General features: G+C 42.8%; 2 protein-coding genes across 2 annotated transcripts in view; one reads left to right on the plus strand and one right to left on the minus strand.

Moving 5' to 3' along the window:
* PIWIL3 (piwi like RNA-mediated gene silencing 3) overlaps positions 1 to 21,431 on the minus strand; it is an 85,486-nt gene that overhangs the window by 24,994 nt on the left and 39,061 nt on the right. The window contains exons 18-20 of the mRNA XM_024240025.3: positions 21,064 to 21,189; positions 17,699 to 17,846; positions 17,374 to 17,531 (exon numbers count right to left, since the gene is read on the minus strand). Coding sequence (XP_024095793.3) covers positions 17,415 to 17,531; positions 17,699 to 17,846; positions 21,064 to 21,189 — 391 coding nt within the window. The 3' untranslated portion in view covers positions 17,374 to 17,414. The remainder of the gene's footprint in view (positions 1 to 17,373; positions 17,532 to 17,698; positions 17,847 to 21,063; positions 21,190 to 21,431) is intronic.
* On the plus strand, positions 9,825 to 10,594 carry LOC100450947 (cysteine-rich protein 1). The gene has a single exon (XM_054543225.2). The coding sequence runs from the start codon at positions 10,236 to 10,238 to the stop codon at positions 10,464 to 10,466; it is 231 nt and encodes a 76-aa protein (XP_054399200.1). The 5' UTR covers positions 9,825 to 10,235; the 3' UTR covers positions 10,467 to 10,594.

The raw sequence follows: 21,431 nt of genomic DNA on the forward strand, positions 1-21,431 counted from the left end.
TTCCTTTCCCCTTTCCTTTTTCCTTTCCTTTCCTTCCTTCTCTCCCTCCTTCCCTGCCTCCCTCCCTTTTTCCCCCTCCCTCCCTCCCTCTTTCCCCTCCCTCCCTCTTTCCCTTTCTATCTTTTTCTTTTCCTCTTTCCTCTTTTTTCTTTTTTTTCTTGAGTTTCACTTTTTTTTTTACCCAGGCTGGAATGCAATGGCATGATTTCAGCTCACTGCAACCTCTGCCTCCTGGGTTCCAGCAATTCTCCTGCCTCAGTCTCCCAAGTAGCTGGGATTAGAGGTGCCCACCACCACACCTGGCTAATTTTTATATTTTTAGTAGAGATGAGGTTTCACCATATTTGCCAGGCTGGTCTTGAACCCCTGACCTCAGGTGATCCACCTGCCTGAGCCTCCTAAAGTGCTGGGATTACAGGCATGAGCCACCGTGCCAGTCCTTGAATATATTTTCTTAAGATTATGGCTCAAAGATACAACAAGATCATGAATGTTTAAATACGGGATACACCAGAAAAGTGATCTAGGGTCAAGGAAATCTCCTGCCCATTCCCAGAGGCATCCCAGTTGGCACCTGGACAGACAGCAGGTTTAGCCCTGACGTCACCCCCTGCCAGTTACTGCACTGAAGGCACTGCAGACCTGAAGCCATTAAAGAGATTGGAGTAGTTGCTATAGTTTGTACAGCGGGACCTGAGTTTTGGTGAGGAAGGGTGGGAGCAGTGAGGCACCCGCTCAGAGCTGGTGAAGCCACTGTCCCTTCTCAGCCAGGCGTGAGGCCAGGCTGCTCTGATCAATAGGCAGTGAGACCCTGGGAGCTTGCAGACTTCACTCCTTGAACCGTCCAAGTACCAGCCCCGCAGCCCACTTTTTCAGTTAATGAATCCTATTAACTGCCCAGCAGCCCGGTTTGGTCAGTTGGGAGGTGAATCTAATTCTAAGGGCAACCGTCATATGGGCACTTGGTTTGGAATGTCCTGGGTTCTGAGTCAGTTGAAAGTCAAGAAGGCTACTGGTCATTCGGGGCGGTCACCTGACCACAGGGAAGCCTCCCCACAAGGCAGCTACAGAGTCAAGTGCTAGGGCAGATAGACATAAATTTGGACCCCCGGGCCTTCGGCAGGGCTTCTTCTGCGAAAAGTCATTGCATTTCGGGTCAGGGGTTGAAATGTAAAGGCGGGAGTTGAATCACAATTTGGGCCCTTCTCTTGGGCCAAGCACCTTCTCCAGGCATCAATGTCTCCCTGCAGCAGCCGCGGGGGCGGGAGGATTTGGGAAAGGAGTGAGGAGGGTCCTTGCTTTGGAGTCCAGGGCATGGACTCCTGGTCTCAGGCGCTCAGGGATCTCCATCTCCAGGGAACCAACTAAATTCCCTGCCTTAGCTTCATTACTCCTCAGTGTTGTTACTCTGAGCAAGTCTCCCAATCTCTCTAAATTTCAGTGCTCTGAATCATAAACGTCTCAACCCCTACTCTGCCCAGCCCACATCACTTACTTATAACAGATTTTTTTCCATGAGCTCTGAAGCATTATGCCCATGCCATGTAGAAAAGTGGGGCCCTATCCTCCCCGGCCTTCCATGTCCCCTCTCATGGACCTGTCCTGGTGCTGCGCGTCTTTATTCTTCCAGATGTGTAGTCATTGAACTTATGTGGCAGCACTTAGGAAGTGCCCATCATTTTTCTTCGGGCTGTGTATTGATCTTTAGCCTCATAGCATGACAGTAATAAGCAGGCCCTAGTAACGTGCTCACATCCCAGAACAGGGAGCTGAGGACAGAGGGGCCTGAGTGACATTCCCAGGCACACGTGGCTTTGATTTCAGGCCATCAGACACCAGCACCCATGCTCCAGTCACTGTGTTGTGCTGACTTTCCACATTGTATCATCTAAAGAAAGCGACTGTTCCCACACAATCCATCTGTAGGGTATTTTACGCACCCCAAACTGCAGGATCCCACTTCCTACGCCCACTTTCATTCAGGTGACTCCACTACACAGCTAATGAGAAGGAGATGCAAAATCTGACCTGGCAATACCTCTTTCTCTCTTATACATGCATTTGGGCAAAGAGAAAAATATAATAGATTCATATAAAGGATGCACATGGGGATGGATCCTTGGGGAAGAAAATGTAGCCCCTGGTCCACAGCTGTTCAATGCCTCAAAATAGGCTCTGGGCAAAGAACAAGGTTAAGCCTCAAATAGCATCGCATACACCCCACTCCATTAAAATCACTGTGGGAACTGAATCATGGAGTTAATTCATCAATAATGATTGCAGGTTATTCAGTGCACCATATTTAGAGACAATAGATAAGTTTAAGGTCGTATTCTTTTGTATTGAAATATAATTCACATTCCATAAATTCACCTTTTTGAAGGATACAATTCCATGGTTTTTAGTATATTTTGGTCTTGCCATCATCCCCACTACCTAATTTCAGTTCATTTTCATCACCCTGAAAAGAAACCCCCTGCTCATACCAGCCAACCCCATTCTCTCCACCTGCCCTGCCCTGGGAACCTCTAATCTGCTTTCTCTGGATTTTTTTTTTTTTTTTTTTTTTTGAGGCAGAGTTTCGCTCTTGTTGCCCAGGCTGGAGTGCAGTGGCGCGATCTCGGGTCACCACAACCTTCGCCTCCTGGGTTCAAGCGATTCTCCTGCCTCAGCCTCCCAAGTAGCTGGAATTACAGGCATGTGCCACCACACCTAGCTAATTTTTGTATTTTTAGTAGAGACGGGGTTTCACTGTGTTAGCCAGGGTGGTCTCGATCTCCTGACCTCGTGATCTGCCCGCCTCGGCCTCCCAAAGTGCTGGGATTACAGGCGTGAGCCACCGTGCCCAGCCTTCTCTGGATTGTTTTATCCTGGACATTTCATACACATAGAATCATATGATAGGCTCCCTTTTGTATCTTCTTTCAGTAAGCAGAATGTATTCATGCGCATTCGTGTTGTGACATGTATCCGTACCTCACCTGTTTATGGCTGAGTAACATCCATTGTGTGAATATAACTCATTTTTCATTTATCAGTTGATGGACAGATGGGTTATTTTCATTTCTTGGCTACTATGAATAGTGCCACTTGAAATATTCATGTTCAAGTTTTTGTGTGAACATATCTTTTATTTCTCCTGGGTATATACCTAGGAGTGGAATTGCTAGGCCATATTGTAAACCTGCGCATAGCTGTCTGAGGACCTGCCAAATCTTTTATATTTGTACAAGCAAAGTAGGAAGGTCTCAATTTCCCCACATTATTGCCAACATTTGTTTGTTTTTTGCAAAAAATCAGAAAGCATTTATTATACTGAAATGTGCACATTTCTATGCCACTCAGTATAATTTCAAGTTTGATCAGCATCTAAGTATTTTTACCCCACTTCTAACACCTGATGAGGAATTCAAAATAAGCACACAGCACTAAACGACATTTATCGCTTCATAAATCTTGAGACCCGAAAAGGAATGGTAAATAGACAAGCAAAACTTTTAAAACAAGAGATAAGGGCCAGGCACAGTGGCTTATGCCTGTAATCTCTGCACTTTGGGAGGTCAAGGTGGGTGAATCACCTGAGGTCAGGAGCTCAAGACCAGCCTGGCCAACATGGTGAAACCCCGTCTCTACAAAAATTAGCTGGGCATGATGGCAGGCACCTGTAATCCCAGCTACCTGGGAGGCTGAGGCAGGAGAATCTCTTGAAGCCTGGAGGCGGAAGTTGTGCACTCCAGCCTGGGCGACAAGAGCCAGACTCCATCCCAGAGAAAAAAAAAAAAAAAAAAAAGATAAGCTCACTTCTTTCTCCAGTGAGTGGCATAGAAAACATGTAGTCACATGAGAGCAAAGGGAAAATGTTAGAAAGTTCTCTGCCTGTAGGGTCTATAGGAGTTACAGATATTTTCAAATCGAAGATGAAAATAGACCATGCTTCTTTGTAGCAAATAATTAACCCTCTTTATGAATAAAACATACAATGTCAAAGCTTTTACCCTCTGAAGTGGTTTGTCTTCTGAGAGAGATTTCAAACTCAAAATTACTCATTTCCTATTTTTGCCTGAACAAAGATGAGGATCAAATAGTACATTCAAACCTGGGTAAATGAACAGAGATGCTACAATTAAAATGAAGCTTAACTAAAAAAAAATTCAGGCTGGGCGTGGTGGCTCATGCCTGTAATCCCAGCACTTTGGGAGGCTGAGGCGGGCAAATCACAAGGTCAAGAGACCAAGACCATCCTAGCCAACATGGTGAAACCCTGTCTCTACTAAAAATACAAAAATTAGCTGGGCATGGTGGTGCATGCCTGTAGTCCCAGCTACTCAGGAGGCTGAGGCAGAAGAATTGCTTGAACCTGGGAGGTGGAGGTTGCAGTGAGCCGAGATCACGCCACTGCACTACAGCCTGATGACAGAGCGAGACTCCGTCTCAAAAACAAACAAAAAAAGTCAGAATTATTGTAATTTTATTTGTGACTCCACTTTTCCTTTTCTGCAGGACTAGACTAAATTCATTAAAAATAATTATAAATCTATTTTGGTGGATACACAACATGTAAAGTTGTAATTTGTGATACGAGTAACGTAAAATGGACAGGCACAAAGCTGCATAAGAGTGAAGTTTTAGTATGTGATTGAAGTTAAGTTGGTATTAATTCAAATTAGGTTGTGATAACTTCAGGATGTTATATAAAATCTCCATGAAAATCACAAAGAAAATACATAAAGAATGTACATGAAATGAGAAGGGAATCAAATAGTATAACTTTAAAAACTTAAAGTATTTTAAAAGTCAGTCATGGAAGGACCAGAAAATTCATAGATATGTGGAAATTAAACAACACACTGTTAAAAGCCCAATAAGTCAAAGATGAAATCCAAGGGAAATTAGAAAATGTCCTGAGAAAAATGAAAATGGAAACACAAAATACCCAAACTTCCGGCAGGCAGCCAAAGCAGTACTAAGAGGTAGATGCATAGTGATAATTGCTGACATTAAAAATGAAGAGACATTTCAAATCAACAACTTAACTTTATACCTTACATAACTAGAAAAAGAAGAGCAAACTAAACTGAAGCTAGCGGAATGAAGGCAATGATAAAGCTTAAAGCACAGATAAACAGAATCGAAAACCAATAAAAATAGATAAATTAGATAACAAAAATTTAAAACTTTTTTGAATCAAAGGACATTATTAACAGAGTGAGAAGGCAACCTATGGAATGGGAGAAAACATTTGCAAACCATATATCTGACAAAGGGTTAATATCCAGAATATGTAAAGAAATCCCAGACGGGCACAGTGGCTCATGCCTGTAATCCCAGCACTTTGGGGGAGGCTGAGGCAGGTGGATCACGTGAGGTCAGGTGTTTGAGACCAGCCTGGTGAACATGGTGAAACCCCGACCCTACTAAAAATACAAAAATTAAGCCAGGCATGGTGGCTGGCGCCTGTAATCCCAGGACTTTGGGAGGCTGAGGTGGGCAGATCACTTGAGCCCAGGAGTTGGAGATCAGCCTGGGCAACACGGTAAAACCCATCTCAAAATCAAAGAGGAGAAAACACTTCCTAACTCATTATATGAAGCCCTCCTTACCCTGATGCCAAAAAGAGACAAAGACGCTACAAGAACATAAAACTACAGTATCCTTTATCAATATGAATGCAAAAATCAACGAAATACTAGCAAACCTTATACCATAATGAATGGATTATATACCAGGAACACATGGAATTTTTTCTCAGAATGGAAGGATCGTCCAACATAGGAAAATCAGTCAAAGTAATACGCCACATTAATAGAATGAAGGAGAAAAAAGCACATGGTAGAGAAAAAGCTTTGACAAAACTCAACTCATTTTTGATAAAAAACAAGGAATGCCCAAAAACTCCCTCAACATAAAAAAGACAGATGACAAACCCACAGCTAACACCATACTCAATGCTGAAAAACTCAAAGCTTTTCCCCTAAGGCTATGAACTAGACAATGATATCGGCTTTCATGACCTTAATAAATTACTGTGATAAGAAAACTCATGAGACATACCCTCTTAATTACTTTTTGTTTTCGTGGGGGTGTTTTTTGTTTTTTGTTTTTTATTTTGAGACAGAATCTCGCTGTGTTGCCCAGGCTGGAGTGCAGTGGTGCAATATTGGTTTACCACAACCTCTGCCTCCAGGTTCAAGCAATTCTCCTGCCTCAGCCTCCCGAGTAGCTGGGATTGCAAGCACCAGCCACCACGCCTGGCTAATTTTTGTATTTTTAGTAGAGACAGGGTTTCACCATGTTGGCCAGGCTGGTCTGAAACTCCTGACCTCAGGTAATCCACCCACCTCGGCCTCCCAAAGTGTTGGGATTACAGCAGTGAGCCACCGTGCCTAGCCTACTTTTTTTTTTAAGTGTAGAAAATAGTACTGTTAATTATAGGTACGTTGGTCTACAGCAGATCTCTGGCACTTAATTCATCTTGCTTAACTGAAACTTCATGCCTGCTTATTAGATATTTTCCCTTTCCCCCAGTCCCTGGCAACCACCAATCCACTTATTGATTCTATGTATTTGATCATCTTAGATACCTAATATAATTGGAATTATGCAGTATTTGTCCTTCTGTAACTGGCTTACTTCACCTAGGGTAATGTCCTCAAGGTTCATCCACATTGTCACATATTGCAGAATTTCTTGATTTTAAAAGGCTGAATAATATTCTGTTGGATGTGTATACCATGTTGTCTTTATCCATGCATCCACTGAGAACATTAGGTTTTTTCTGTATCTTAACTGTTGTGAATAGAACTTATGAATATGGAAGTGCCGGTATCTGAGATGCTGATTTCAATTTTGGATAAATACCCAGAAATAGAATTGCTAGATCATTTTGTAGTTCTATTTTTAACTTTTTAAAGAAGCTCCATACTGTTTTACATAGCAGCTGCACCATTTTGCATCCTCACCAGCAGCATAAAAGGGTTCCAATTTCTCCCTATATTTGCCAGCACTTGTTATCTTTTGTTTTTTTTTTAAAAAAGGCAATCCTGACAGGTGTGGGGTGATATTTCATTGTGGGGTTTTGTTTGCATTTTCCTGATAATTAGTGAATGTTGAGCATTTTTCATATACCTGTTGGCTATTTGTATGCCGTTTTTGAAGAAGTCTTTAGCTCATTTTTAATTGATTTGTTGGTTTATTTTTGCTATTGATTTGTAGGAGTTTCTTATATATGTTGAAAATTAACCCCACTTTTTCTATTTAGTATAGTATTGGAAGTCCCAGCCAGAGTAATTAGGTAAGAAATAGAAATAATTCGGCCGGGCGCGGTGGCTCATGCCTGTAATCCCAGCACTTTGGGAGGCCAAGGCAGGTGGATCACGAGGTCAGGAGATCGGGACCACGGTGAAACCCTGTCTCTACTAAAAATACAAAAAATTAGCCGGGCGCCGTGGCTCACGCCTGTAATCTCAGCACTTTGGGAGGCCAAGGTGGGCGAATCACTAGGTCAGGAGATCAAGACCATCCTGGCCAGCATGGTGAAACCCCGTCTCTACTAAAAAATACAAAAAATTAGCCGGGCGTGGTGGCACACGCCTGTACTCCCAGCTATTCGGGAGGCTGAAGCAGGAGAATCGCTTGAACCTGGGAGGCAGAGGTTGCAGTGAGCCGAGATTGTGCCACTGCACTCCAGCCTGACAAAGGAGCAAGACTCTGTCAAAAAAAAAAAAATTAGCCGGGTGCGGTGGCGGGCGCCTGTAGTCCCAGCTACTCAGGAGGCTGAGGAGGCAGGAGAATGGCGTGAACCCGGGAGGCGGAGCTTGCAGCGAGCCGAGATTGCCCCACTGCACTCCAGCCTGGGCAACAGAGCCAGACTCCGTCTCAAAAAAAAAAAAAAAAAAAAGAAAAGAAATAGAAATAATTCAAAAGTATCCTAATTGGAAAAGAAGTAAAAATATCTCTATTTGATTACGGACATGTTGGCTCACATCTGTAATCCCAACCCTTTGGGAGGCCAAGGTGGGTGGATCACTTAAGATCAGGAGTTCGAGACTAGCCTGATCAACATGGTGAAACTCCGTCTTTAGAAAAAAAAAAAAAAATTAGCTAGGCTTGGTGGCGCAAGCCTGTAATCCCAGCTACTTGGGAGGCTGAGGCAGGAGAATCACTTGAACCCAGGAGGCAGAGGTTGCAGTGAGCTGAGATTACGCCATTGCACTTCAGTCTGGGCCACAAGAGCGAAACTCCATCTCGAAAAAAAAAAAAAAATCTGTATTCAAGATAACATAATCTTATATGTCGAAATTTTTAATTTCCACCAAAAAAACACAGTTAGCACTAATAAAGGAATTCATCAAAATTGTTGTATACAAATTCAATATACAAAAATCAGTTGGAATTCTATAAACAAGCAGTGAACAATTCAAAAGGAAATTAAGAAAAATTATGTTTACATTAGCATCAAAGAGAAGAAAATACTTAGGAATTAGCTTAACCAAGGAGATGAAACGTGTATAAACTAAAAACTATAAACATTGCTGAAGGAAATGAAAGAGGACGTAAATAAATGGAAAGGCAACATGTTTATGGTTTGGAAGACTGACAATTGTTAAAACGACAGTGCTGTACTACCTAAAGTGATCTCTAGATTCAATGCAATGCCCATCCAAATCCCAACAGTGCTTTCTGCAGAAATAGAAAAACCCATCCAAAAACTAATATACAGTCACCAGGGACCCCGAATAGCCAAAACAATCTTTAAAAAGACGACCAAAGATTTATACTTCCTAATTTCTTCAAAACTACAGTAATCAAGACAATATGGGACTTTTGTAAGGACAGAAATATAGACCAATGTAATAGAATAGAGAACCTAGAGATAAACCCTAACATACATGGTCAAATGATTTTCCACAGGATGCCAAGACCATTCAAGACAGAAAGAATAGTCTTTTTCAGCAAACGGTGCTGGGTAAACAGGATATCCACATGGAAAAGAATGAAGATAGTACATTGCCTAACACCATATAACCATAACTCAAAATGGATCAGAGATAAGTGTAAGAGCTAAAACTCTACAACTCTTAGAAGAAAAGATGGGGGACAAGCTTCATAACATTGGATTTGGCAATAATTTCTGGACTGTGGCACTAAAAGCACAGGCAACCAAAGAAAAAATGAATTGGACTTCATCAAAATTTAAACCTTTTGTGTATAAAAGGACTCTACTAAGTGAGTTAAAAGACAATACACAGAATGGGATAAAATACTTTATCAGAGACAAACTACATCTGGAAACTGCAAATCATGAAAGGACTGAGGATGTTTGAGGGTCAGGTAAAATTATGGTTAAAATATGGTTAAAGGCTGGGTGCGGTGGCTCACTCCTGTAATCCCAGCACTTTGGGAGGGTGAGGTGGGCAGATCACGAGGTCAGGAGTTCGAGACCAGCCTGGCCAATATGGTGAAACCCCATCTCTACTAAAAATACAAAAATTAGCCGGGCGTGGTGGTGGGCGCCTGTAATCTTAACTACCCGGGAGGCTGACACAGGAGAATTGCTTGAACCTGGGAGTTGGAAGTTGCAGTGAGCCGAGATCACACCACTGCACCAGCCTGGGCAACAGAGCAAGGCTCCGTCTCAAAAAAAAAAAAAAAAAGGTTAAAATGGGGGAAGAGCAGTGGGAGATGGAGGTGGGCGTTTGGGTGTAAGTAGTGTTTGATTGTGAAGGCTTTGTGTGTGTCCTGGACTAAAATATGTGCCCTTTATCCTCCTGGACATGAGCAGTCGACTTTTTTTTTTTTTTTTTGAGATGGTGTCTCGCTCTGTTGCCCAGGCTGGAGTGCAGTGGCGCTATCTTGGCTCACTGCAAGCTCCGCCTCCCGGGTTCACACCATTCTCCTGCCTCAGCCTCCCGAGTAGCTGGGACTACAGGCGCCCACCACCACACCCGGCTAATTTTTTTGTTTTTTGTTTGTTTTTTAGTAGAGTCTGGGTTTCACTGTGTTAGCCAGGATGGTCTCGATCTCCTGACCTCGTGATCTGCCCGCCTCAGCCTCCCAAAGTGCTGGGATTACAGGCGTGAGCCACCGCGCCCGGCCGAGCAGTTGCCTTCTTAACCCATTAGTAAATTGCAGGCAGTGGTGAATCGTGACTGGACTCCTGCTTTAGAAACCTCCACAGTCTCGCGCCCGCAACCCGTCCCGCCCCAGCCGCTGCGGCCTGCACACCCGGAGCCGCCATGCCCAAGTGCCCCGCGTGCGACAAGGTGTACTTCGCCGAGAGGGTGACCTCTCTAGGCAAGGACTGGCATCGGCCCTGCCTGAAGTGTGAGAAATGTGGGAAGACGCTGACCTCCGGGGGCCACGCTGAGCATGACGGCAAACCCTACTGCTACTACCCCTGCTACGCCGCCATGTTTGGGCCTAAAGGCTTTGGGCGGGGTGGATCCGAGAGACACACTTTCAAGTAAACTGGGTGGGGGAGACTCCATTCTTGGCCGCTTCCTGGGCCACTGTCCAGGCAAATGCCAGGCCTCGCCCCCAGATGCCCAGGGCTCCCTTGTAGCCCCTAATGCTCTCAATAAACCTGAACACTTGGGGGGGAAAAAAAAAAAGCTCCACACAAACAGCTGAGTGGAGAATGGACTTGAGTGGGAGATCTATTGAAAGGTAAAGAAAATTCACAGGAGACCTTGTGGGGCTCTAGGAAGGAGATTGAGAGACAGAGGTGGTGTTTGTGGGTGGAGATGAAAGGTTTGAGGGAAGATTAGAGGTGAAACCAGTGGAGAGGCAAGCATTAAGAGCAACCCTAAGACTTCAAGCCCCAGAGCCTGAGTGCATGAGTCCACCATTGATGGAAGGAAATTTAGAGCAGGACCATACGATGTGGGCATCCAGGAGTTCACTTTGGAACGGGATGTCTTTGGTGCATTCAGGACTCTATGTCGAGATGTCTAACAGGCAGCAGGAGAGTGGGATGTGCAGGCTAGTCAGGAGTAAAATCTGGGCCAGGCAATCCTAGCACTTTGGGAGACCACGGCGGGCAGATCACTTGAGGTCAGGAGTTCAAAACCAGCCAGGCCAACGTGGTGAAACCCCGTCTTTACTAAAAATACAAAATTTAGTGGGATGTGGTGACGGGTGCCTGTAATCCCAGCTACTCAGGAGGCTGAGCCAGGAGAATCACTTGCACCTGGAAGGTGGAGGTTGCAGTGAGCCGAGACTGTGCCATTGCACTCCTGCCTGGGTGACAGAGCAAGACTGTCTAAAAAAAAAAAAAAGGGAGATCTGGGCTGGAGTTATCCATGTGGGAATTCTTCTCTTCAGGAACACGGTTTGAGCACCTGCCCTGTACTGGTCACTGGGTGTGGTGTCAGGGATGCCTCTGTGAATGAGATGCCATGGGCTCATCAACAGGAAGGGGGCACACAAGCACTGGGCATCTCCTGTGAAAGTGCTGTGCTAAATGACCCCAGGCAGTGGTCAAAGAGCCCCACATCCAATCTGGGCACTTCAGGAAGCATCCCTGAGGAAGAGCCCCCTGAGTGGAAACTTGGGGAATTGGCAGGGGTCAGCCAGGCACAGACAAGTGAGGAAGAAGCCTGAGGAAAAAAAACACGTGCAAAGGCCAGACTGAGAGTGTGCAGACCCTGCAGGCACGTAGAGGCATTCAGTGCGGCTGAAGCACAGGGACTGGGACCTGGAGTGGAGGTTGGCCACAGAGATGGGGCTGGAGGAATGGACGAGAACTTGATGAGCCAGGCAAGTGGAGGGTTGGGATTTCACCCAGTGGGACATTGCATCTAAAGTCTTATATTTTTTTCTTTTTTTTTTTTTTGAGATGGAATCTCACTCTGTTGCCCAGGCTGGAGTGCAGTGGTGCAATCTCGGCTCACTGCAACCTCTGCCTCCCGGGTTCAAGCAATTCTCCTGCCTCAGCCTCCCAAGTAGCTGGGACTACAGGTGTCTACCACAATGCCTGGCTAATTTTTGTATTTTTAGTACAGATGGGGTTTCACCATATTGGCCAGGGTGGTCTCGAACAGGGCGACCTTGTGATTCGCCCACCTTGGCCTTCCAAAGTGCTGGGGTTACAGGCGTAAGCCACTGTGCCCGGCCTTATATTTTTCTTAATTCTGGCAGGTTCTCAGTTGCTTTTCTTTCTCTCTCAAAGACTTGGGTTCCATGAAGCGGAGTTAATCACACTCCTTAGTTCATGGTGTTTCTGCCATCTGCAGACTGCCCAAGACCGTCTCTTATGTTCTTTATCTACTTTTCCCATCCCATTCCTCCTTCCCCAACACATCATTAAATACATATGGCTCATGGGGAATATATGGTGATGTTTTATGCATATGCGTGTGTATAAAATTTACATAAATGCAATGGCACTTAGTCTTTAATCTTCCCCCTCAACCATTTTTGGCTCTGTATTTTTTTTTTTTTTTTTGGAGACAGAGTCTCGCTCTGTTGCCTAGGCTGGAGTGCAGTGGCACAATCTCAGCTCACTGCAAACTCCGTTTGGCTCTATTTTTTAAAGCTCTTCGTTTCTTTTTGAGATGGAGTCTCACTCTTATTGTCCAGGCTGGAGTGCAATGGTGTGGTCTCAGCTCGCTGCAACCTCCACCTCCTCAGTTCAAGCGATTCTCCTGCCTCAGCCTCCCAAGTAGCTAGGATTACAGGTGCCCACCACCACGCCTGGCTAATTTTTGTATTTTTAGTAGAGATGGGGTTTCACCGTGTTGGCCAGGCTGGTCTCGAACTCCTGACCTCAGGTGATCTACCCACCTTGGCCTCCCAAAGTGCTCGGATTACAGGCATAAGCCACCACACCTGTCCAAAGCTCTTCGTTTCTATGTGTACACCCAATTCATGACATCTGGCTGCTGCTCACGTACTCCTGTAATCATGGACACCTAGGTTGCCTCCAACTCCCGAGCACTACAAAGGAGCAGCACGAGGGAACTTAGAGTTGACGGAACTGTCCTGCACCTTAACTGTGGTGGTGGATACATGACTGTATGCATTTGTCAAAACTCACAGATCTATACATCTAAAATATTGAATTTCACTGTATGTAACTTTAAAAATTGAATGAAAATACTGTAGTGGTGAACATCCCTTCAACTTCCTTCTTATAGATGAGAGTTCCTCTAATTTAGGGTTTCCTGGCACTACTGACATTTTGAGCTGTAGAATTCTGTGTGGTGGGAGGGCTGTTCTATGCATGGCAGGATGGTGAGCTGCATCCCTGGCCTCTACCCACTAGACACCACTAGCATCTCCCCACCCAAGTTGTGAACCAAAAAGGTGTCCATACATTGTCAAATGCACTCTGAGATCAAAATAATCTCTTGGAAACCACTACTCCACCCTCTTGTGTGCCAGGATATCTAGGTACATATTTACATAAATATGAGTTTACATCATAAATCTGTGTCAAAGCAGGCACAGAGCTCAGTTTTCCTGTTTACCAATATAGTTATTATGAAGCATGCTACACTACAACAGAAGAACGTACCAATACGTGAACACATCAGTTAATCACCAAATAACCACCCATATATTCACAGCCCAGGCCAAGAAGCCTCTCCCATACCTTCCGTTTCACTGATTCTCTCCTTAAGCCGTGTGCTATACCCATCCTGAGTTATTTGTTATGTTTTTCAGTTTGGGAATCTCCAAACTGGTTCTTTTCTACAGTTTTGCTCAACATTTAAATTTTACCTCTTGGAATACTGTTGATAACTCACATGACTTGAGCACCTATGGTTCTATTTCTGTTGTCTTGTTTCCCTCGGCTTTGTCTTATTGTCCTCTTATATTGGTTGTTGTTGAACAAGTATCATATATTGCATGGAAATGTTAGATTGATGACAAAGATATTATTGTCCTGCAGAGAGACTGTTTGCTTCTGGCTGATGACTGTGGGGTATTAACGATCCAGGTGGTTTAAAGGTGGGTTCTGTCCTGGGAAGTCTTATCTTTGTCAAGCTCCTTACTACACTGTATCCCTGAGGGTCTCAAACCAGAGTGTGCAAGTTACCTACAACCCTCCATGCTGCTACTGGACTTCAGTATTTTTTTCAAACAGACTCACAAACCTGACTTCTCACTCAATGGCTCCTTCCAGAATCTGTGGCATAAGCAGCAGTCCCAAACACCAGGGTCATATTCCTGGACGTCCTTCTGCCAGATATTGGCACTGTTTTCTCTGCTTTCCCATCCCTTTTGTTAAATATAGTGAACCCCAAGTTTTTTTTCAAAGAATCAGTATGTCACTGTGTTCAGCTCTCTTAGATTCTCCATTTTAAAGTTTAACTTCCTGGTTCCCTTTGCCCACTTGCTTCTAGTTTTGGTAAACAACTTTCACACCAGTCTTAATCAGTAGTTTGCGTCTGTTCCCCTGGTCACCTGCTCCAACCTGACTCACCCCTGGTCACTTGCTCTGACCTCAGTCACCTTTAGTTACCTGTTCCTAACCTTCCTTCCCGCCAAACTACTCACCCCACCACTCTGGCTTGTACTCCTGCTCTTTTTAAAAAACAGCCAATCGGAATTAGCTTAGACTGTGTGGTCCAACCATAACCAATAAGGGAATGACACAGCAGTAGGGGCCACCTGCATGAGGAATAAGAACTCCTTCTCTTCCCCTGTCCAGATGTGCTCTCACCATTGTTCCATCTGCAATGAGCACTGTTTCTGCAGAAAATAAAAACTGCCTTGCTGAGAAAATTAATGTTTGAGTGCTATTCCTTTGTGGCACCAGGGAACAAGCATTTTGTTTCTAACACTTTGATGCTGTTCAACATTCTAATATTTTGTCCAGCTTTGAGCTGTACTCAGTGCAAAGATAGGTATGTTATTTGTTATTGCCAGAGTCAAGTTCATTTTTTGAATTATTGTATTGCTACATCATAGGCCAAATGGATTTCTTACGGATTTTTTTTTTTTTTTTTTTTTTTGAGACGGAGTCTTACTCTGTTGCCCAGGCTGGAGTGCAGCAGTGCAATTTTGCCTCACTTCAACCTCTGCCTCCCAGGTTCAAGGGATTCTCCTGCCTCAGCCTCCCAAGTAGCTGGGATTACAGGTATGTGCCAGAGTGCCCAGCTAATTTTTGTATTTTTAGTAGAGACAGGGTTTCACCATGTTGGCCAGGCTGGTCTTGAGCTCCTGATCTCAAGTGATCCACCCACTTCGGCCTCCCAGAGTGTTGGGATTACAGGCGTGAGCCACCGCGCCCAGCCCTGACAGACCTTTAATTAGCACTCCCAACCCTGGCTCAACAATGTGAAACTTAGGTGTTGTGATACATTACAGACATTTTTATCTGTAAGCCTCTGAAATGAGACTTGTCTTGGAAATATTGAATACCCAGCTTCCTTCACCCAATTTATAAAGAACTAATAGGCTAATTGGATATTTCCCTGGTCACAGCAGTATTTCTAGTTATCTTAGAAAAACAACAAATTAGTATATTAGGAAGGCTAAAAACATTTTAAAAATAACAAGAGCGAATCATGTTTAATTCATGTTAAAATCATTGATTTTAACATGAATAACTTTACTGAATCACATCATCTTAAATTTAATAGTGTTAGGAATAAATGATATATTGAATTTATGAACATTCAGAAAGTTTTAATACCTACTTTCAGTTTGTTCTAAGAGATCTTTTTTAGACTTCTAGAAATTGATCATTATAAATCATATTGTAACTTAAGAACATGTTATCTTAGCATTTCTTAAATTACAGACCCATCTCAATGTTTATTGCTGTTGGCAGTAACTGCTCAGGAGGACATTACCTAGGTTACAATGTGTTTTCTAAAGTCTTTCCATTTTATTTCTTATAAGACCAGTTCAAATTATAAACCAAATATATAATCAAGCAATTATGTTTCCAAATATACCTTTTCTTGTATATTTGAAGTTAATCCCCACCCCTACACCCACCCCCACAATAACACCCTATTTATGAGTATAAGAAAACAAAACAAGGCCAGGGGCGGTGGCTCAACACCTGTAATCCCAGCACTTTGGGAGGCTGAGGCGGGGTGGATCACTTGAGGTCAGGAGTTTGAGACCAGCCTGGCCAACATGACAAAACCCTGTCTCTACTAACAGTACAAAAATTAGCCAGGTGTGGTGGCACATGCCTGTAGTTCCAGATACTTGGGAGGCTAAGGCAGGAGACTTGCTTGAACCTGGGAGGTGGAGGTTGCAGTGAGTCAAGATCATGCCATTGCACCCCAGCCTGGGTGACGGAGCAAGACTGCATATAAAAAAACAACATCAACAACAACAACAAAAACCCATTGTTTCCTGAGTCTAATTAAGGATAGTTTTAGGTGGAAAGAAAAAAGTCCGCTTTCAAGAAAGACATCATAGCTTCACTTAAATAACTTACTGAAGACTTCTGATTATGATACGGCTAACATAATATACTGGGACCGTGCAATAGAATGAATTAAACAAATTCATTAACAAAGCTTAGTTTTCCTTCTTTGTGGAAAAAGTAATCAAATGTTTGTGTTCCTAAGCTGCCAATCTTTTGTTTTGTTTTGTTTTTGAGACAGAGTCTCACTCTGTTGCCCAGGCTGGAGTGCTGTGGCACGATCTCAGCTCGCTGCAACCTCTGCCTCCCGGTTTCAAGCGATTCTTCTGCCTCAGTCTCCTGACTACCTGGAATTACAGGCACCCGCCACCACACCTGGCTAATTTTTGTATTTTTGGTAGAGACGGGGTTTCACCATATTGGCCAGGCTAGTCTGAAGCTCATGACCTCAGGTGATCCGCTCACCTCGGTCTTCCAAAAGTGCTGGGATTACAGGCGTAATCAAGGTTTCCTTATGACCTTTCCACGAAAAATACATCCAAATTCCCACCCCAGTACAAGGAATAACACAATGCTTCCTATGTAACTCATCAGTAATAGGTTAATTCTAAATACAAAATATTAAACAGAAATCCAGTGTTGTTACTTTTATGTCTTCCTTTCCTGTCCTTTAACAAAAAAAAAAAAAAAAGTTTCAAAAATAAAGTAGATGTAGTTTTCCAAGTACAGTTTACTTGTTCACAGATGTACTCTCTCTGTGACGAATGCCCCATCTTTTCAATTATTAGAGTGGCCCTGCTTGGGGTGGAAAATGTTCAGTTATGTTTAGCTATGAGATCTCTGTCACATATTTGAAAGGGAAACTGCAAGCCAAACCCTGTCAGTTCTCCTCTCTGGAAAAATCAGTCTGTGGTAGTATTGAGAGTAGAACATAATCACTCTGAATCTCTCCCGTGTCCAGTCAAAAATGATTTGAATTTAAAGCTATGGACCTAGGAAAATATTTCAGACATCTTGCTTCAAAAGGAAGACAGGCTTACACGTTGTGGTTTCATTATCACATCAGGTGGTCTTCTACAGGTCAAAGGTAAAAGAGACGGGTTGACAAGGAACGATTCGGTTCCTGGTGAATGGACTGCCCCACAAGGTAAGCCAGCTTGTGGGCATAGTGGCAAGGTGCTGGAACTCGGATGATGCCCTTTAGTAGGAAAAAAAAACAAACAAACACACAACTAAATTTTTTTCACTTTACATCTACTTTCCCTGAATTTAAATTCGTGGAAGCCAATTCAGAGGTCCAACATTGTTCAATCTTGAATAGTACATTTAAAAAATCTGAAGAGAAAAGTAGCAAAAAGTACTTACTGGCAAATTATAATACATGTGGCATAGACAATATGTTAAACGCTGTACTGTATCTGGGCTCAAGCCAATCGTGTCATAGATGACATTATAATGAGTGGGGGTAACAGTCCCATCTTGCACAGACTGACTCACAATAAAAAAGTCATACCTGGAAATATAGGACATGTGGGTATCGGCTCATTTTAGAAAGAGGGTATAGTAAACCTAATGTCTGAAATGAAAACATTCAGTATAATCGCTTACAAAAATCTATTCTAGATTGTTTCCTTTACATTTAGAAACCTAACTCATAAACAACGATTTGAGAAATCAAATCTATAGAAGGCAATTAAATCACTGACACAGATAGTAACTCTCGTGGGATTTTGCCTTCAAGTGCATGCACTGAAACCTAGAGGAAGAAACAAGACTGGCACATTTGATCTGATATGGCCATAGATAATTCTATTGGAGATCCTGGGATGAAGGCCTGCTGCCTCGCTGAGAATCACTGGACTATATTTAAACTGTTTTTTTTTTTTTTTTTTTTTAAGACGGAGTCTGGCTCTGTCACCCAGGCTGGAGTGCAGTGGCGCAATCTCGGCTCACTGCAAGCTCTGCCTCCTGGGTTCATGCCATTCTCCTGCCTCAGCCTCCCGAGTAGCTGGGACTACAGGCGCCCACCACTACACCCAGCTAATTTTTTATATTTTTAGTAGAGATGGGGTTTCACCATGTTAGCCAGGATGGTCTCAATCTCCTGACCTCGTGATCCGCCTGCCTTGGCCTCCCAAAGTGCTGGGATTACAGGCATGAGCCACCGCGCCCGGCCTTAAACTTCTTAAATACGACCGGTAAGATTGATCTATGTGTTATAAATATTGAATTTATTTTTATGTGTACAATCTTATGTTGTACTTTATGTTTATGATACTTTTTATTTGCTCCATCCTTTAATCCTTTCCTGCCTTATACTAGATTGTTCAAATGTTTCTGCCTTTCCTTCATTTTACTTCATTTCTCCTCAACTCTCGGTATGAATATCATTAATTCCATTGTGGTTTCAAGTAAGTCTTTCATTTGTATAATTGACTTAAGTATAAAGCAGCAGCAGCTTTATCATTTTCCCTAATAACTAAAGAATCTTAGTGTATACTTTGACCTCATAATTCCTTTTCTGTGTAAGTGCTATATCCAGTATTTTAGGTCTTGTTTTAATATACCCTATAAATTGTCATTTATGAAATTAAGGCTTTTTTATACTCCATCGTAACTGATCAGCATTGCTTCTTGCATTTCATTCTCTCTTAACTGTTCAATTCCCTTCTTCCTAAAATACAGTCTTTTTGGGTAGCTCTCTCAGTGAGTATCTGGTGGATCTGTTAATGTATATACTGTATATGCAGTAACTGAGCATGTTTGTATTTCACTGTTAGCCTTGATAAGTTAGCTGGGTATCAAATTCTAGCTTGATGGTTATTTTTAAGCATTTTAAAGATATTTCATAGTATTCTCATTTCTACTCTTGCTGAATGTGATTTTTATTGTTTGTAAATATATTATTCCTGTGGTTGCTTTTAAATTTTCTTATGCCTGCTGAAGTTTCACTATAACATTTCTAAGTGTGAACTTTTATTGATCTTTGCTCAAATCTTGTTATTCTTCAATCTGAGGATTCAGAATCTCAGACTTCCTCTTTGAATATTGCTCCACCCCACCACACCCCCCTCATATCTTATCTACTGCTGAAACTTCTATTTGGTATACAGCAAATCCTTTTTTGCCTTACATTTTTCTAAATATTTTTTCATATCTTCCATATCTTTATGGCTCTCCACTGCATTATGGGAATTTTGTGAACATATGTTCCAGTTAACAATTTGTTTTTTTTTTATGTCTAACCTTCTCTTTAACCCTTCCACTGATTTTTCTTCGTTTTGACTATATTCACGTTTGTTAGATATTCAAATACAAATTGACCTTTCCATTAGACATTCTTATGGCCTTTATTCCTTTCTATATCTTTTCTTATTTCAATACATTTTTATATAGAATATCTCTTAACCATTTCATCTTCTGCAAGTTGTATCTAATCTTAATGTCTTAAAGGCTGGCTCTAATTCATAATGACTTGCATCCTCATAACAAGAAAAAGACTTCTAAATTACTGTTTGGAATTACTTCCTTGTGTCCATGAACAACAGAGCTGACTATATGAAACTATTTTGTAGCCTATTCAGTATTACTTTCTGAACACATCATTTCTTTGTTCAGGTTCTTAGGATAAGTGTCATACAAAATGTTTCACATAAAAGAAACTGGTCTCTTTTTTCACACTGCTGTTTTGTTTTTGTTTTTGTTTTGAGAGGGAGTCTCGCTCTGTCGCCCAGGCTGGAGTGCGGTGGCATGATCTCCGCTCACTGCAAGCTCCGCCTCCCCAGTTCACACCATTCCCCTGCCTCAGCCTCCCTACTAGCTGGGACTACAGGCGCCCGCCACCATGCCCAGCTAATTTTTTATATTTTTAGTGGAGACGGGATTTCACCGTGTTAGCCAGGATGGGCTCGATCTCTGGACCTCGTGATCTGCCCGCCTTGGCCTCCCAAAGTGCTGGGATTACAGGTGTGAGCCACCGTGCCCGGCCCCACACTGCTGTTTTAAAGCAGAAAGACATTTTAAAAATGGAAACCTCTGGCTGGGCGTGGTGGCTCAGGCCTGTAATCCCAGCACTTTGGGCCACCAAGGTGGGTGGATCACTTGAGGTCAGGAGTTCGAGACCAGCCTGGCCAACGTGGTGAAACCCCGTCTCTACTAAAAATACAAAAAATTAGCCAGACGTGGTGGTAGGCACCTGTAAGCCCAGCTACTCGGGAGGCTGAGGCAGGAGAATTGCTTGAATCTGGGAGGCAGAGGTTGCAGTGTGCCGAGATTGCGCCACTGCACTCCAGCCTGGGTGACAGAGCAAGACTCCATCAAATAGATAGATACCTACCTACATACCTCTCAGGCTACTGCATAAACATTTTGATGGTCGTGATATAGTCAATATAATTTGATTTGTGATGACTCCAAATTGTCAATATAAACATCACTTGCTATCTTTTGTATTCATAATTAAAAGGGTTTTAGGGCCACATTGAAGTTAACTCTTATGTGGTCACAGACATTTACAAAAGTTTGATGAAGAAACTTCGACAACCAGAAGACTAATCACGATTTCTAGATTCAAATGAGGAATCTCTGCCCAATAGTAAAAAAACAGACCAAATTAGTTCTAAAGAATCAGCAATGCTTTAAGGTAAAGTTATTGGAATTAAGTGATTGTGCTGAACTGAAGGAAATTGAGAAAATTATAGAACCAGCTGCAAAAAATACAGGTGGCTTACCATTCATTCCTAGTCAACTCTAGGTCAATAACTGTTCCTGGAGGTGGATTTTGAAAATCGCTTCCATGTTTAAGAAAAAATCTAGTGTTTATTCGTTTCTTCACCACAATGAAAGCTAGAGTGAAACTAAAAAATCAGGGTAAGTGTCACTATGTTTACTCAGTCTTACCTCAGAAGTACACAGTGTATTAAAACATCTGCTTTACATTTAGGCCCCATTAAGAAGAATGGACAGCAGCCCTCTTTACACCCTAATTTTACTGTCTAAGCTCCATGTGCCCGATTGAAGCAGTAAATGAGGAGGTATTTATTCAGAGCCACCCACATCCCAGGGGAAGGGTCCCTTCCTCACAACTTTAGGATCATTC

This window comes from Pongo abelii, chromosome 23 (assembly GCF_028885655.2).
Source record: "Pongo abelii isolate AG06213 chromosome 23, NHGRI_mPonAbe1-v2.0_pri, whole genome shotgun sequence".
Classification (NCBI taxonomy): Eukaryota; Metazoa; Chordata; class Mammalia; order Primates; family Hominidae; genus Pongo; species Pongo abelii.